General features: G+C 42.2%; 1 protein-coding gene across 1 annotated transcript; it reads left to right on the top strand.

Moving 5' to 3' along the window:
- Positions 1–386: 386 nt before the first annotated feature.
- LOC135540096 (ubiquitin thioesterase OTU1) lies at positions 387–10,168 on the top strand. The gene is made up of 3 exons (XM_064966459.1): positions 387–459; positions 3,565–3,787; positions 3,909–10,168. The coding sequence occupies exons 2-3, from the start codon at positions 3,580–3,582 to the stop codon at positions 4,610–4,612; spliced, it is 912 nt and encodes a 303-aa protein (XP_064822531.1). The 5' UTR covers positions 387–459; positions 3,565–3,579; the 3' UTR covers positions 4,613–10,168.
- The last annotated feature ends 6,498 nt before the right edge of the window (positions 10,169–16,666 follow it).

Raw genomic sequence — 16,666 nt, 5'->3', positions numbered from 1 at the left:
ACGCTCAAGAGAACCATTAAGCATTATGCACACAAGCGGCAGGTAGCCTAGCAGATAAGAGCCAGTAACCGAAAGCTCGCTGTTTCTTATCCCTGAACTGATTAGGTGAAAAATCTGCCTTGAGCAGGGCACTTAACCCTACTTGCTCCTATAAATTGTTTGGATAAGTGTCTGTTACAATATAAAGTTAGCTCATGTAATTCCAATTGCATTATTAGGCTGTACACTATATGAGATTTTAATGTCACAAAAGTTAACATTTAATTTTAAAAGAGACTGGATCCATCAATTGAGTGGATATATCCCCCCTTCGAGCCAAAAGGAAACAAAGCTTGTGTATACGTCATGTGTGTGGCAACGACGTTACGAATAATAACACACTCACATTTGTGACGTTCTACACATCAGAGACTGTCGGTTGATATTTATTGTCCGAGGCAGGGGTACAATTTTCATCAGGTAAGCAAATAAATAATGGTTCAATTATTAATTAAATAGGTAAATTACGTAGATAGTTATGTAAAGTGAGGCTGCAATCTCGTTAGTATAAAGTACCATAACAGTTTAGCCAGCTAACGTTAGCCCTTTGCTAGCAGAACACTTGGCTAGCTAACCTAGTTGTCAAACTAGCTAACACTCAACATCAATCACATTGCTCATTTGCTTGTGTTTTACTAGACAGTTTCACTGAAACCAGCTCGTCTCGTATTGTAGATAGCAGAAGAGGAAAGTGACAACATGCTAAACGCTAGCACAGAAATGCTATGTTATTTGTTTTTAAACATTATTTAACTAGGCAAGTCATTTAAGAACACATTTTTATTTACAATGACTGCCTACTTGTAAAGTCCACTCCCCGGCGAAACCCTCCCCTAAACATGTGTTGTGCCGAAAAGCCCCCCTAAAAAAGACAAATAACAAACAAATATTGGAAAGCTGCAACCGCTCGACTGAACATTTAGTCCACTTTTTATGGAACGTTTTCCAGGTGATACCGTCGCCTGGAACTCAAGCCTTACCTAGTCCTGACAGGCAGCTCAGACATAATCCTACAATGATGAGATGGTTTTCATACAGGACTGGTGGAACCATCGTGGGCACAACCAATCTGAAATTTATGATGAAAAATGTTAAATATATTTAAAACATTAAATACAATTATTTCATTTATTATCAGACAAAGCAGATGATGCTACCTCTAGAAATGTTCAATTCCAAAGCCACATTTTTAGGAGTAAGAATTTGTATAAGTACTAATAAGCAATTACCCAGTTAGTGTCTTCCTCATTATTGTCCACCTCCCCACAGAAGTGGCTCAGGTTATCTAGCAAAACATAATGTCAAGTCGTCTATAAATCTTGAGCAAACGGGGAACAAGGGAATTGTTATGTGTTTTTTTGTAAACTTTGATCCAACTTCTGGCCATCTCGTCAGAAGTTGGATCAAAGTTAACCTTGAAAGATCCATATCAATGTTTTTTTATTAAATTAGAAATTGAACATACAAGTGTTTGAGGAGAGTGACAGCTATTTCTTCTCTCGTGATGTTAACATCTTTGTCTGTATTTGAAAAGACAAATTGACTCCTCCTTCAGAATACCGCAAACTGGGGAAAACAATTGGACATTTCAGTTGTTTTCCTCAACAAAATTGTTACACTTAAGATTCTAACACTTAAGATTTTAAGTATACAACAACACAGCTATAATATCATTTGACAGTTCTGTTTAGCCTTTTAGTCAGTATTCTTTCAGTAGGTTCATTGTACATTGCCTTGAAAGTAAGTATGACCCCACAAGAAGTAACATCTTTTTGGCATGGGTGAGGAAGGGTACCACACACCCATCTGGATATATTACACCCCTTCTCAGGTGCGATCTGAACATTTATGTTAATAAAAGTACAGGATTTTGAAACACTTTTTATTGATTACAATATAGAGATTAATAACAGAGGGGAATCTGAGAATGCAGGGATTCCAGCAGGATGTGAGTTGAAGTAGTCAAATCTGGAGCTGACAAGGCTCTGACTTAGCATCTTGGGGTCATCGCTGGATGGTGTGGAGGAAGAAGCAGAACGTTCAGGTTAGGGCTGGAATGTAAATGAAGTGATCATCTCTGATTATCTAACATCTGAGAATGGGCAGGCAGTCCCTCGGATGAAGAGCATCTCCGTTTTGCTGATTATGTGCTGTCATCCTGGTGGAAATGTCACCTGCATATCTGATGTAGGAAAAGAGATTGAGTGTCCTGTGAATGTAGTGAGTGAGTGAGATATATATATATATATTTTTTTTCAGTTATTATTATCATTATTGTGTTTTGTGGTGGGGGGTGGGGGGAGATGGGGCTGTCCTATTGAGGGCGAAGGGACCTATTGGGGAGGGGATTCTTCATGGAGGCACATTCAGTCGTAGTTTTTTTTATTATATTATACATAGTTGTTTCTATTATTATAACAGTTTACTGTGATTATGGATAAGCACTCATGTTGACTTTTATATGTGATTTTTTTGTTGCCCAGAGTACACTTTTTTTTAATTATTACTACTGTACCTACATTCTTAACTAAAACAGAAAACGTGGGGGGAAATGTGGAAAAGCACAATCGGATGGGGGATTGAGGGATGGATATAGAGAACAGTAGAGGGCTCTGAACTTGTATTGCTGAAATAACCACTTCTTTATTCTGGAAAGTGCCAGGCCTTGCAGTCCCAAGATAGACTGGGGGGGATTTCGACAGGCAAGAAAATGGCCTTGCTGACCCCCCCCTTCTAATTTCCTTAACTTTGCGGCTAGAGTCAAATACTTTCTGTGGCACACATCAGCAAATTAATAGTTAATGTATGTGTTATTTTAAACAGAAGAGGGAGTAAAATGTAGGCAAGCAATAACATTTCAGACCAACTACTAGTCGAATAAGACATGGGAGAGATGACGAATTTTGGCAAATAAATTTATTTCTAGACTAATACACTTGAAACAAATAGCCAAACCCGAAAACTGCAGACATTACTCGTGCCTCCCCTGCGATCAAACCACCATGAAAAATAAAGGGAAACGCAGCCTAACGTGATCAAAATCTCAACTAGCAAGCAAGTCGCAGCAATGACGTGTGTGTGCACGTTCACGCGAGGGAGGGGAGGGTTCTGGCAGGGAGGAGCTTTTCGGCACAACACCGGACGATGCTGGGCCAGTTGTGCTCTGTCCTATGGGACTCCCGATCACGGCCTGTTGTGATCCAGCCCGGGATCGAACCCGGGTCTGTTGTGACCCCCTAGCACTGCAATTCAACGCCACTCGGGAGGTGAAAAAGATCTTGGAGTTTCAGAACAAATAAATAGTTGCAGTCAGTTGTTTTGCTTGCACTGTTGTGATTGGCAGATTAGCCCCATCGAAGTGTCATCAGCATGCTGACTTCAAACATATTACTTTTCCATTAGAAATTAAAGTAATGTCTTGCTACAAGGTTCCTTGGCCTGAATAAACTAGCATTCACTTCTTAAGTTGTATGTAGCCTACACGCCTGTGATGTTCCTTTGTTGAATGGTGTTTTATTCCCACAGGTTAAGGACCCCAGGATGTTGCGTCTGCGTTGCAAAACCAAAAATGGGAGCCACATTATGCAGGGCCTGACCCATCAGTCCTGTGTGCAGGAGCTGAAGAGCAAGGTAGAGGAGCTGACTGGTATCCCCTGTGATGTACAGAAGATCATGGTTGGTTACCCTCCCTCTAGCTTGGACCTCCGAAACGGAGATGCTCACCTCAAGGACTACCCCATCAAATCAGGTAGGCTATGTTGTCTGTCTCTTCTCACTTGAATCAATCACTTGTGACTTTTACACAGCTGGATACACTTCACCATGCAATGTCATGGCTGTATTTGATTAAGAAAATGACTGTGTTGCAGGAGACACTCTCATTGTTGAGGAGGAAGAGAAGAACAAGATGAAGACCCAGACAACCAATTCAGCTGTAACCAAGGGACCCCGCCTGGAGTCTCCCCCTGTGCTGGCCAGAAGGGTGGTTCCAGCAGACAACTCCTGTCTGTTCACCAGTGTCTCCTATGTGGTGGAGGGTGGGGTATACGACCCAGCGTGTGCCCCCGAGATGCGAGGCCTCATCGCCCAGATCGTGTCGAGTGACCCAGCGGCTTACTCTGAGGCGGTTTTGGGAAAGACCAACGAGGAGTACTGCACCTGGATCCGACGTGACGACACCTGGGGCGGAGCTATAGAGGTGTCCATCCTGTCCAAATTCTACCAGTGTGAGATCTGTGTAGTGGACACGCAAACAGTGCGTGTGGATAGATTTGGTGAGGACGCTGGCTACCACAAACGTGTACTGCTCATCTACGACGGCATCCACTACGACCCACTGCAGAAAGAAACGCCTAGTTCCGACACTCCGCCCCAGACCATCTTCTCCACCACAGATGACATCATCCTGGCCCAGGCCCTGGAGCTAGCGGATGAGGCGCGAAGGAAGCGGCAGTTTACGGACATCAACCGCTTTGCCTTGCGCTGCATGGTGTGTCAGACAGGCCTAGTAGGACAGAAGGAGGCCCGGGAACATGCGAAGGAGACGGGCCACACCAACTTTGGAGAGGTGTAAGTCAGAGCACTCTTCCTCCTCTCACCCCCCCCCCCTCCCCTTACCTCACAACCACCACTCCCATGCCGTCACATCTGTGTCTGTACGATCCTCTACCTCACTTGGTCCAGCGAGATTCTGCAGACCCTGGGGTTCGGTCTTACCCGTTCAGTATTACTACTACAGCTGTCAGCTCATGGGCTAATCTACTGTAAGGTTCTGATCTCATACAAAATATCCTCTACAATTGTTTTAGGGACATTTTTAAGCTCAGTTTTGAGTCTTCACACTAAACTCAAAACACAGTGGGTGATTGTTTGTTGAAGTCTTGTTGCTCAGTAATGTAGCATTTGTTCAGTTTGTTGACACTAATGGAGCAGAACTTTCTTAATACCAAAGTTGGAGATGCCTGGAAATGCCTTGCTTTTTCAGTTCTGACTTGTAGCACAATCGGCATGGCATGGCTAGATAATACTACAACAGAAATCTTTTTCCAGGGCCATTGTGCCAAGATACATGTTTGATTTCACACATCAATGACAATATTAATTAAAATGTTTTTGTTTGTGCCTCACTAGTACTTGGAAAAACGGTGACAACTGTTGCAAAATATCAAATATAAACCCAGTCAGTCACTTGGTAGAGAAGCTGTTATTTTATTATTTTGCATTGGCAATGTATTTAATATTTGTAATAGCAGAGTTTAGCTAGATTCCTTAAAGGTCAATACAACCCAAAATTATTCAACAATGGTGCTGTGAGAACTGTATAAGTTATTGTGTAAGTTATTACTGAATTTATTTTGTTATTTTCTGCATTGTGGGTTGTCAGGTGTTTGGATTGAAATATAGCTCTTGGTGTGGAACATTAACATTTCATGCAATTATTATCATGCCATGGCACTAGCATCAAAAGGCCATGGCATTACCCACAGTGGGATTGTTTTTTTATTATATTTATTTGTGTCTATTTTATATGGTGTAATTTGAATTATGGTATTTTGTATTACAGAGAATCGATAAGAATGCTACATGCTTATTTTATTTACATTTTAATCTTGGAGTTATTAGACTGAATGATATAGATTGTAAGTCTGTGATGAATCATTAATATATTTGTAGTTCAGGTACTGTACACAATGTGCTTTGCTATTCAACATTCTCTCACTCACACCCTGGAGGTCTTGTTGGACTAATGTGAGGACCACCAAGTGATGTCATAGTTGTAATGTTGATCTATAACCACGTTTCCATCCAGTTTTTATGCAAGATAAGCCATACCATATTTTCAAAAAACAGCTGTGATGGAAACAGGAATCTTCGGTACAGTTTTATAAATGCCGACAGATAATTTGTTTGTTCGACATGGTGGGATCTTTTTGTCTTTAAAATTAATTATGCGAGAAATGGTGGAAACGCCTTTATGCACAGATATTGATAGAATAACCATCATATTGACATTAACTTGGAGTCACGCAATTATATGGTGTGTGTGGTTCTTCCACTACGACTGTGGAAACCATGTAGTTTATTAGGCTGCAGATGAAATAAATGATGAACTTCACAGGCTGGTAAAAGTGCACAATGTTGAGATTGATGCTCCTTTCCAATAAATAATCTGGTGACATGATGATTGATGCTTGACTGCAGTTTGACCAACAAATATTCTCGCCTTTATCCGTAATAATCATATCATATAGACTAGCCTATTCGCACTGTATCTGCAAGCTGTTGGATAGAGCGCACTTGTCAAGACTAGAGTAGGCACATCTTGCTATTTAACTCAATAGTTTGTGACAAAACTATCAGTGGAGTTGAAAATGTGATGCAAACACATTGAAATTTATATTTTATTTGGAACATGAAAACTTTTGTGAAAAAAAATACCTTGTGTGCACTACGTCATCATGCACTGATTTTGATCCGCAACAAGTCAGTTTGGTGGAAAAAGCGCATAAAATCTGTCTCCAATTGGATGGAAACCTAGCAACTATGTTCAATCTAAATGCATGTGAGAGGGAGACTGCCACTGTTCTACTTTCACAGATGACAGCCACCATGATCTCATGCCTTGCTCTTGAAGCAGCAGAGCCATTGAGATGGTTGAACCATATAATTCTCACACATGAAAATATGTGAATTCTGTTTTCTTCAAGAGGTTGATACTGTTGTTACTGGCAAAAATAATCATACACTGCTCAAAAAAATAAAGGGAACACTTAAACAACACAATGTAACTCCAAGTCAATCACACTTCTGTGAAATCAAACTGTCCACTTAGGAAGCAACACTGATTGACAATAAATTTCACATGCTGTTGTGCAAATGGAATAGACAACAGGTGGAAATTATAGGCAATTAGCAAGACCCCCCCCCCAATAAAGGAGTGGTTCTGCAGGTGATAACCACAGACCACTTCTCAGTTCCTATGCTTCCTGGCTGATGTTTTGGTCACTTTTGAATGCTGGCGGTGCTTTCACTCTAGTGGTAGCATGAGACTGAGTCTACAACTCACACAAGTTGCTCAGGTAGTGCAGCTCATCCAGGATGACACATCAATGCGAGCTGTGGCAAGAAGGTTTGCTGTGTCTGTCAGCGTAGTGTCCAGAGCATGGAGGCGCTACCAGGAGACAGGCCAGTACATCTGGAGACGTGGAGGAGGCCGTAGGAGGGCAACAACCCAGCAGCAGGACCACTACCTCCGCCTTTGTGCAAGGAGGAGCACTGCCAGAGCCCTGCAAAATGACCTCCAGCAGGCCACAAATGTGCATGTGTCTGCTCAAACGGTCAGAAACAGACTCCATGATGGTGGTATGAGGGCCCGACGTCCACAGGTGGGGGTTGTGCTTACTCCCAACACCGTGCAGGACGTTTGGCATTTGCCAGAGAACACCAAGATTGGCAAATTCGCCACTGGCGCCCTGTGCTCTTCACAGATGAAAGCAGGTTCACACTGAGCACATGTGACAGACGTGACAGTCTGGAGACGCCGTGGAGAACGTTCTGCTGCCTGTAACATCCTCCAGCATGACCGGTTTGGCGATGGGTCAGTCATGGTGTGGGGTGGCATTTATTTGGGGGGCCGCACAGCCCCCCATGTGCTTATCAGAGGTAGTCTGACTCCCATTAGGTACCGAGATGAGATCCTTTGACCCCTTGTGAGACCATATGCTGGTGCGGTTGGCCCTGGGTTCCTCCTAATGCAAGACAATGCTAGACCTCATGTGGCTGGAGTGTGTCAGCAGTTCCTGCAAGAGGAAGACATTGATGCTATGGACTGGCCCGCCTGTTCCCCAGACCTGAATCCAATTGAGCACATCTGGGATATCATGTCTTGCTCCATCCACAGACTCCAGGAGTTGGTGGATGCTTTAGTCCAGGTCTGGGAGGAGATCCCTCATCCGCCACCCCATCAGGAGCATGCCCAGGCGTTGTAGGGAGGTCATACAGGCACGTGGAGGCCACACACACTACTGAGCCTAATTTTGACTTGTTTTAAGGAATTACATAAAAGTTGGATCAGCCTGTAGTGTGGTTTTCCACTTTAATTTTGAGTGTGACTCCAAATCCAGACCTCCATGGGTTGATTAATTTGATTTCCATTGATAATTTTTGTGTGATTTTGTTGTCAGCACATACAACTATGTAAAGAAAAAAGTATTTAATAAGATTATTTCATTCATTCAGATCTAGGATGTGTTATTTTAGTGCTCCCTTTATTTTTTTGAGCAGTGTATAATGTTTGGTTGTTAGCAGAGATGAACCGCTGGTGATTTTCTTTTCTTTTTTTTCCCCTAACTAACTATTAATGCAGTCTAAAAGCTCTCGCACATCATTTCTCTAAACAAAATATTTATTTTAGCTTTTGTCAGCTGGTTGTAAACAGACTCCAAAGTGTCCCCTATACAATTCAGAAAACTCTTTTGACTTGTTATTTATAGAAAATGGACAGCATGTATGAGCATTATGAAAGCTTGTCTTACAATGAAACACTCTGGATCAGGGCAGGCTTTGTGTGGAATATGTTTCCCTGTTCTTGCTTGGACTTTTCAAAGACTTGTGTGTAAGAGGTCTGGGGCATGGTTCTAGTGGGTGTTGATTTGACTCAAATAAGACTTCTCCCACAACCCATTACATGGATGTTCAAGGAAATGTTCAATGAATGTTGCACTCAAAGCACTACAGAGAAACTGGGTTTACTTGATTTTTCCAATGTTGTGTCACAATAAAATAAATCATTTAGGATATTATTTGAGTGAATGTGTTTTTGTATTCGGTTTAAGATTATATTGTGCTTTAAGCCCTACATATTGATACTGTATTGTCAACCAATGAAATATCTCTCAGCAATAGTATGGCTGCCATTCACTGTTACCCTACTGAAATGTAGGCTACTCTGTTCTAACAGTGTACAAGGGTCTCACTGTTGTATTACACTTAAATTCTATGTTGTGAAGCATCTCTCTGATGAGGGAATGAAATGTGGAGCTCTATGACATAACCCTAGGCACCATCAGTAAGGGGTTGATTAAGACTTAGGAAATGTACGCCTATCCTATGCACTTTTCAGTATTTTCAGGCTCAGAATAAATTGAACACTGATTGACAATAAATTTCACATGCTGTTGTGCAAATGGAATAGACAACAGGTGGAAATTATAGGCAATTAGCAAGACCCCCCCCAATAAAGGAGTGGTTCTGCAGGTGATAACCACAGACCACTTCTCAGTTCCAATGCTTCCTGGCTGATGTTTTGGTCACTTTTGAATGCTGGCGGTGCTTTCACTCTTGTGGTAGCATGAAACGGAGTCTACAACCCACACAAGTTGTGGTGAAATCTGTACGGAGCCTGCCACTTTAAGAGAGCATGAGCAGTAAGGATGGAGGAAATAAAGAGGGCTCATTCAGCTCTTTGGGGAGGAGCTCTTGGGTGGCGCTACAGTTTGATTGTGTGTGCTGTGCTACAGAAGTTTTGTTTGTTTTCAGGGTGTGTAGTTTATAAAGTGTTTAACTCAATCATCGGTGTGTTCGCTTTAGATCGTGGTTGTTTTTGTTTGGGACCGCGCCCGTTATTGATTGCATGGATTAGTAGCAACATTGTTGCGAAGCTTTAACATACAAACCAACAAACCATCGGACAGTCAGACAGTACACCTGCAGGCCTGAAGACCACATCTAAGATTTCTCTTTTTCTCTCCCTTTCTCTTCCCTCTCGTTCCAGTGCTTTACCCTGCAACAGACTCTCTATTTTTCAAATGCACTTCCCATTGAAGTTCATTAGAACTGGACTATTATTGCCCTGCCAGAAGTATTTGGATGGACATTTTAGTTAAAAGGGAGGTTGCTTGCAAGTTGTGTATTGTTATGTGAACTGTTTTGAGGTGAGGTGTACTAATGACATGTGGCCTAGAAGACTGTGGACATTTTTAAGGACTTTGTTGTGTCGATGAACACCCCCCACATTCATACCCTCTGCACTCATCCACTAGAAAATAATACAGATTATTGCAAATCCTCTGTTGATGACTGGGTTCGTTCTTGTATGAAGTTGCTGTTGAATTGCTCTGCCATTATTAGTATTAGTATTATTGTATGAGGTATTCTTGTTGGGGTTACCCCTGTGCTGTGATGTGGGTTTTATATGGTTTGTATTCTCTCTTCTCTCCACTGGCTATCTGGTAAACAGGCTACACTCTAGGCAGTCTCTTCTGCTGATGTGTGTGGGTCTGGTAGTGGTACTCTCTCTATTCTACTCTTTTCCTTTCGGCATGGTTAATACTTGCCTGGTGCCCTAACAAAATCTTTCTTTACCCCTCTCTAATAAATACTGCTACAAAGTGGCTCAGGTAGTGCAGCTCATCCAGGATGGCACATCAATGCGAGATGTGGCAAGAAGGTTTGCTGTGTCTGTCAGCATAGTGTCCAGAGCATGGAGGCGCTACCAGGAGACAGGCCAGTACATCAGGAGATGTGGAGGAGGCCGTAGGAGGGCAACAACCCAGCAGCAGGACCAGTGCGTTCGGAGCCCGCTCCTGTACTCCCTGTTCACCCACGACTGCGTGGCCACGCACGCCTCCAACTCAATCATCAAGTTTGCGGCCGACACAACAGTGGTAGGCTTGATTACCAACAACGACGAGACATGCCTACAGGGAGGAGGTGAGGGCCCTCGGAGTGTGGTGTCAGGAAAATAACCTCACACTCAACGTCAACAAAACTAAGGAGATGATTGTGGACTTCAGGAAACAGCAGAGGGAACACCCCCCTATCCACATCGATGGAACAGTAGTGGAGAGGGTAGTAAGTTTGAAGTTCCTTGGCGTACACATCACAGACAAACTGAATTGGTCCACCCACACAGACAGCATCGTGAAGAAGGCGCAGCAGCGCCTCTTCAACCTCAGGAGGCTGAAGAAATTCGGCTTGTCACCAAAAGCACTCACAAACTTCTACAGATGCACAATCGAGAGCATCCTGTTGAGCTGTATCACAGCCTGGTACGGCAACTGCTCCGCCCACAACTGTAAGGCTCTCCAGAGGGTAGTGAGGTCTGCACAACGCATCACCGGGGGCAAACTACCTGCCCTCCAGGACACCTACACCACCCGATGTTACAGGAAGGCCATAAAGATCGTCAAGGACAACAACCACCCGAGCCACTGCCTGTTCACCCCGCTATCATCCAGAAGGCGAGGTCAGTACAGGGGCATCAAAGCTGGGACCGAGAGACTGAAAAACAGCTTCTATCTCAAGGCCAGCAGACTGTTAACAGCCACCACTAAAATTGAGTGGCTGCTGCCAACACACTGACTCAACTCCAGCAACTTTAATAATGGGAATTGATGGGAAATGATGTAAAATATATCACTAGCCACTTTAAACAATGCTACCTAATATAATGTTTACATACCCTACATTATTCATCTCATATGTATACGTATATACTGTACTCTATATCATCTACTGCATCTTTATGTAATACATGTATCACTAGCCACTTTAACTATGCCACTTTGTTTACATACTCATCTCATATGTATATACTGTACTCAATACCATCTACTGTATCTTGCCTATGCCGCTCTGTACCATCACTCATTCATATATCTTTATGTACATATTCTTTATCCCCTTACACTTGTGTCTATGAGGTAGTAGTTTTGTAATTGTTAGCTTGTTGGTTATTACTGCTTTGTTGGAACTAGAAGCACAAGCATTTCGCTACACTCGCATTAACATCTGCTAACCATGCGTATGTGACAAATAAAATTTGATTTGATTTACCTCTGCCTTTGTGCAAGGAGGAGCAGGAGGAGCACTGCCAGAGCACTGCAAAATGACCTCCAGCAGGCCACAAATGTGCATGTGTCTGCTCAAACAGTCAGAAACAGACTCCATGAGTGTGGTATGAGGGTCCGAAGTCCACAGGTGGGGGTTGTGCTTACAGCCCAACACCGTGCAGGACGTTTGGCATTTGCCAGAGAACACCAAGATTGGCAAATTCGCCACTGGCGCCCTGTGCTCTTCACAGATGAAAGCAGGTTCACACTGAGCACGTGACAGACGTGACAGTCTGGAGATGCCGTGGAGAACGTTCCGCTGCCTGCAACATCCTCCAGCATGACCGGTTTGGCGGTGGGTCAGTCATGGTGTGGGGTTGCAGTTCTTTGGGGGGCCGCACAGGCTACTTCTGGTGAGCACATGGAGGGCTGACTGCCATTAGGTACCAAGATGAGATCCTCAGACCCCTTGTGAGACCATATGCTGGTGCGGTTGGCCCTGGATTCCTCCTAATGCAAGACAATGCTAGACCTCATGTGGCTGGAGTGTGTCAGCAGTTCCTGCAAGAGGAAGGCATTGATGCTATGGACTGGCCCGCCCGTTCCCCAGACCTGAATCCAATTGAGCACATCTGGGACATCATGTCTCGCTCCACCAACGCCACTGTTACGAATCCCTTTTGGCCCGACAGTCTAGGGGAGATGGTAACGAGACCCGTAACATAACTCATGCAAATTATAATAGTGGAAAAGTAAAAGTGAGAACGAAATAACTACGACAACTGAAATCTACCGTCAGGGTTTATTAATAAACACACGGTAATGGTGGGAGCAGGAAAAGGGGCTGAGCTGGACCCAAGGAAAGAAACAATAAGTATTCAAAAACACCCCTAAGCTAGACTAGCCTACTTTAACAACAGCTAACTAACTAACCAAAAATACAGTGGGTGGTCCGCCCAGTTCTAACTAGTGTATTTAACAAAGTTTACCTACGGGTAGTGTATGCCCATGGGCAACTTGTCTTGGTTCCCCCTTTTCCCACCAGCAAACAAACAAACACCATAACCAAAAACAATACTCACAGGTGATGACAAAGTGCTATGGAGGTGCTCAAACAAAAGAGAGGTCAATACACAAAGAGAGGTTTTTAAACAAAGGGAAAGGAACGGTGATTGGGTAGGAAACAGGAGGAGGTGTGTCTTCTGATTGATGATTGGTGACTGATTGGGGAGTGATGATTTTCACCTGTGAGGGGAGAAGGAGAGAAAAGAAACACACTCACAGGATACACACAGGATTCTTGTATCCGTAACAGCCACGTTGTACCACAGACTGTCCAGGAGTTGGCGGATGCTTTAGTCCAGGTCTGTGAGGAGATCCCTCAGGAGACCATCCGCCACCTCATCAGGAGCATGCCCAGGTGTTGTAGGGAGGTCATACAGGCCATACAGTCATAACGTTTATGTTCCTTGCACAGAACATGAGAACATATGAAAGCTGGTGGTTCCTTTTAACACGAGTCTTCAATATTCAAGGTTAAGAAGTTTTAGATTCTAGTTATTATAGGAATTATAGGACTATTTATCTCTATACCATTTGTATTTCATATACCTTTAAATTCTGCATAACGGCACAGCATTTCGTAAACTTTACCGTGGGAAAATTGATATGTTGATATTCTCCAGTTTGCTGCCATATGACTGGTTTCACATTTGTAAAATAAAGGTAAAATAGATCTAAAATGTCATTTATATATACAATTCCCTTTTCCAAAACGGATTACTCATTTACCTAGCTCTTATCTCTCATCAAGTTGTAAATTACAGTGCATGGAGAATAATGTAATTTCTATCGGAAATATAAGGTAGATGCTTTTCCCATTTGAAGCAGGTTTGTTTGCAAATCAATCCCAGAACAACAGCAAGACCTTGTGAAGATGCTGGAGGAAACGGGTACAAAAGTATCCAAATCCACAGTAAAACTAGAGCTATATCGACATAACCTGAAAGGCCGCTCCGCAAGGAAGATGCCACTGCTCCAGGTTGACCGATTAATCGGCATGGCGGATTAATTAGGGCCAATTTCAAGTTTTCATAACAATCGGTAATCAGCATTTTTGGACGCCGATTAGATTGCACTCAGCGAGGAGACTGTGTGGCAGGCTGACCTCCTGGTGCGCAAGTGTAGCAAGGAGCCAAGGTAAGTTGCTAGCTAGCATTAAACTTATCTTTTAAAAAACAATCAATCTTAACATAATGACTAGTTAACTGCACATGGTTGACGATATTACTCGTTTAACTAGCTTGTCCTGGCAGATAATCAATGCGGTGCCTGTTAATTTATCATCGAATCACAGCCTACTTCGCCAAACGGGTGGTGATTTAACAAGCACATTTGCGAAAAAAGCACTGTTGTTGCACCAATGTACCTAACCATAAACGTCAATGCCTTTCTTAAAATCAATACACAGAAGTGTATTTTTTTTAAACCTGCATATTTATTTTTAAAAATACATGTTAGCAGTCAACATTAACTAGGGAAATTGTGTCACTTCTCTTGCGTTCTGTGCAAGCAGAGTCAGGGTATATGCAGCCGTTTGCGCTGCCGAGCTCATTGCAAACTGTGTGACGACCATTTCTTCCTAACAAAGACCATAATTAATTTGCCAGAATTTGACATAATTATGACATAACATTGAAGGTTGTGCAATGTAACAGCAATATTTAGACATATGGATGCCACCTGTTTGATAAAATATGGAAAGGTTCTGTATTTCACTGAAAGAATAAACGTTTTGTTTTCTAAATGATAGTTTACAGATTTGACCATATTAATGACCTAAGGCTCGTATTTCTGTGTGTTTATTATAATTAATTATATGATTTGATAGAGCAGTCTGACTGAGCGGTGGTCAGCAGCAGCAGGCTCGTAAGCATTCATTCAAGCAGCACTTTCCTGCATTTGCCAGCAGCTCTTCGCAATGCTTGAAGCACAGCGCTGTTTATGACTTCAAGCCTATCAACTCCTGAGATTAGGCTGGCAATACTATAGTGCCTATAAGAACATCCAATATTTAAAGGTATATGAAATACAAATGGTATAGAGAGAAATGTGTGTGTGTGTGTGTGTGTATATATATGTTCCCTTTTTTATATATATATATATACATATATATATATATATATATATATATAAATCAGACGATTAATCTGTATCTGCTTTTTTTGGTCCTCCAATAATCGGTATCGGCTTCATTTGGTCCTCCAATAATCGGTATCGGTGTTGAAAAATCATAATCGGTCGACCTCTAATAATGAATATGGTTATGTTTGGAGGAAAAAGGGGGAGGCTTGCAAGCCGAAGAACACCATCCCAACTGTGAAGCACGGGGGTGGCAGCATCATGTTGTGGGGGTGTTTTGCTACAGGTGGGACTGGTGCACTTCACAAAATAGATGGTATCATGATTAAGGAACATTATGTGGATATATTGAAGCAACATCTCAAGACATCAGTCAGGAAGTTAAAGCTTGGTCGCAAATGGGTCTTCCAAATGGACAATGACCCCAAGCATTCTTCCAAACTTGTGGAAAAATGGCTTAAGGACAACAAAGTCAAGGTATTGGAGTGGCCATCACAAAGCCTTGACCTCAATCCCATAGAAGATTTGTGGGCAGAACTGAAAAAGTGTTTGCGAGCAAGGAGGCCTACAAACCTGACTCAGTTACACCAGCTCTGTCAGGAGGAATGGGGCAAAATTCACCCAACTTATTGTGGGAAACTTGTGGAAGGCTACCAGAAACATTTCTCTCATCAAGTTGTAAATTACAGTGCATGGAGAATAATGTAATTTATATCGGACAAATAAGGTAGATGCTTTTCCCACTTGAAACAGTTTTGTTTGCTATACCTTATTCATGGTTTCCTCGTTCATAAAGTTGGTGGAATTATTATGGAGTTAAGTCAAGGTCAGAATATAGCTTTTACCTGTAGACAAACCTCCGCCACTCCTTCATTTATTTGATTTCGGCCCCAAACTAATAGCGGGTAAATAGCATGCTTTTTTCATGCTTAAGTTCAAGGTCAGAATATGCATAGAAAGTCAAGTGGAAAAAAGGGAATTATGTTCCATTTACGCACACTTACCTCAGGATGAAATTCCGCCTAACTGAATACAGTAATGCTGCTTAGATTTGTTTTCCTTATAATAAACCCTGTACAATGCAGATGGGATTGATTTCAAACTCACGTTGGTGAGCCAGTGAATATTTAATTGGAAGTATTTTAGGATGTCAGCAAAAAGGCTATGACAGGGCAATGCTATTGCAGTATATATATATATATATATATATACTGTATATTTTATTTATATCTTGCACAATTTACTTTGTAGATTCACTTTAATAATTTGTCATGGTTAATATTTTATCTTGGTTGATAGTTTGCTGTATAGCCTTCACAGTCCATAATTATTCACTGACCAAAGGCAGTTATAATGAATCCCAATCCTACAAACATGATTAAATCAATTTAATCATTGCCAACCGGATTAGACATGTTATTTTAAGGAACCTTCAATCTCCAACAATAGGATTGGAAACCTGTGCATGACAACAATGACACACTACATTCAGGGCCATTCCCACACAGGTATTCTGAGAATATAAAACGCTAGTGGTAGGCATTGTTGTAGATACTATAACAAAATTGCTTACTGATTCAAGGATCAAGGTTAACACCACTAAAACATGTAGTTAACCTACTACTACATAGATGTGTAGCTTGAATGAAGCGTCA

Source organism: Oncorhynchus masou, chromosome 5 (assembly GCF_036934945.1).
Source record: "Oncorhynchus masou masou isolate Uvic2021 chromosome 5, UVic_Omas_1.1, whole genome shotgun sequence".
NCBI classification, from domain to species: domain Eukaryota; kingdom Metazoa; phylum Chordata; class Actinopteri; order Salmoniformes; family Salmonidae; genus Oncorhynchus; species Oncorhynchus masou.
Note: the sequence above shows the minus strand (reverse complement) of the source record. Positions and strands in the feature narration are given on the sequence as shown.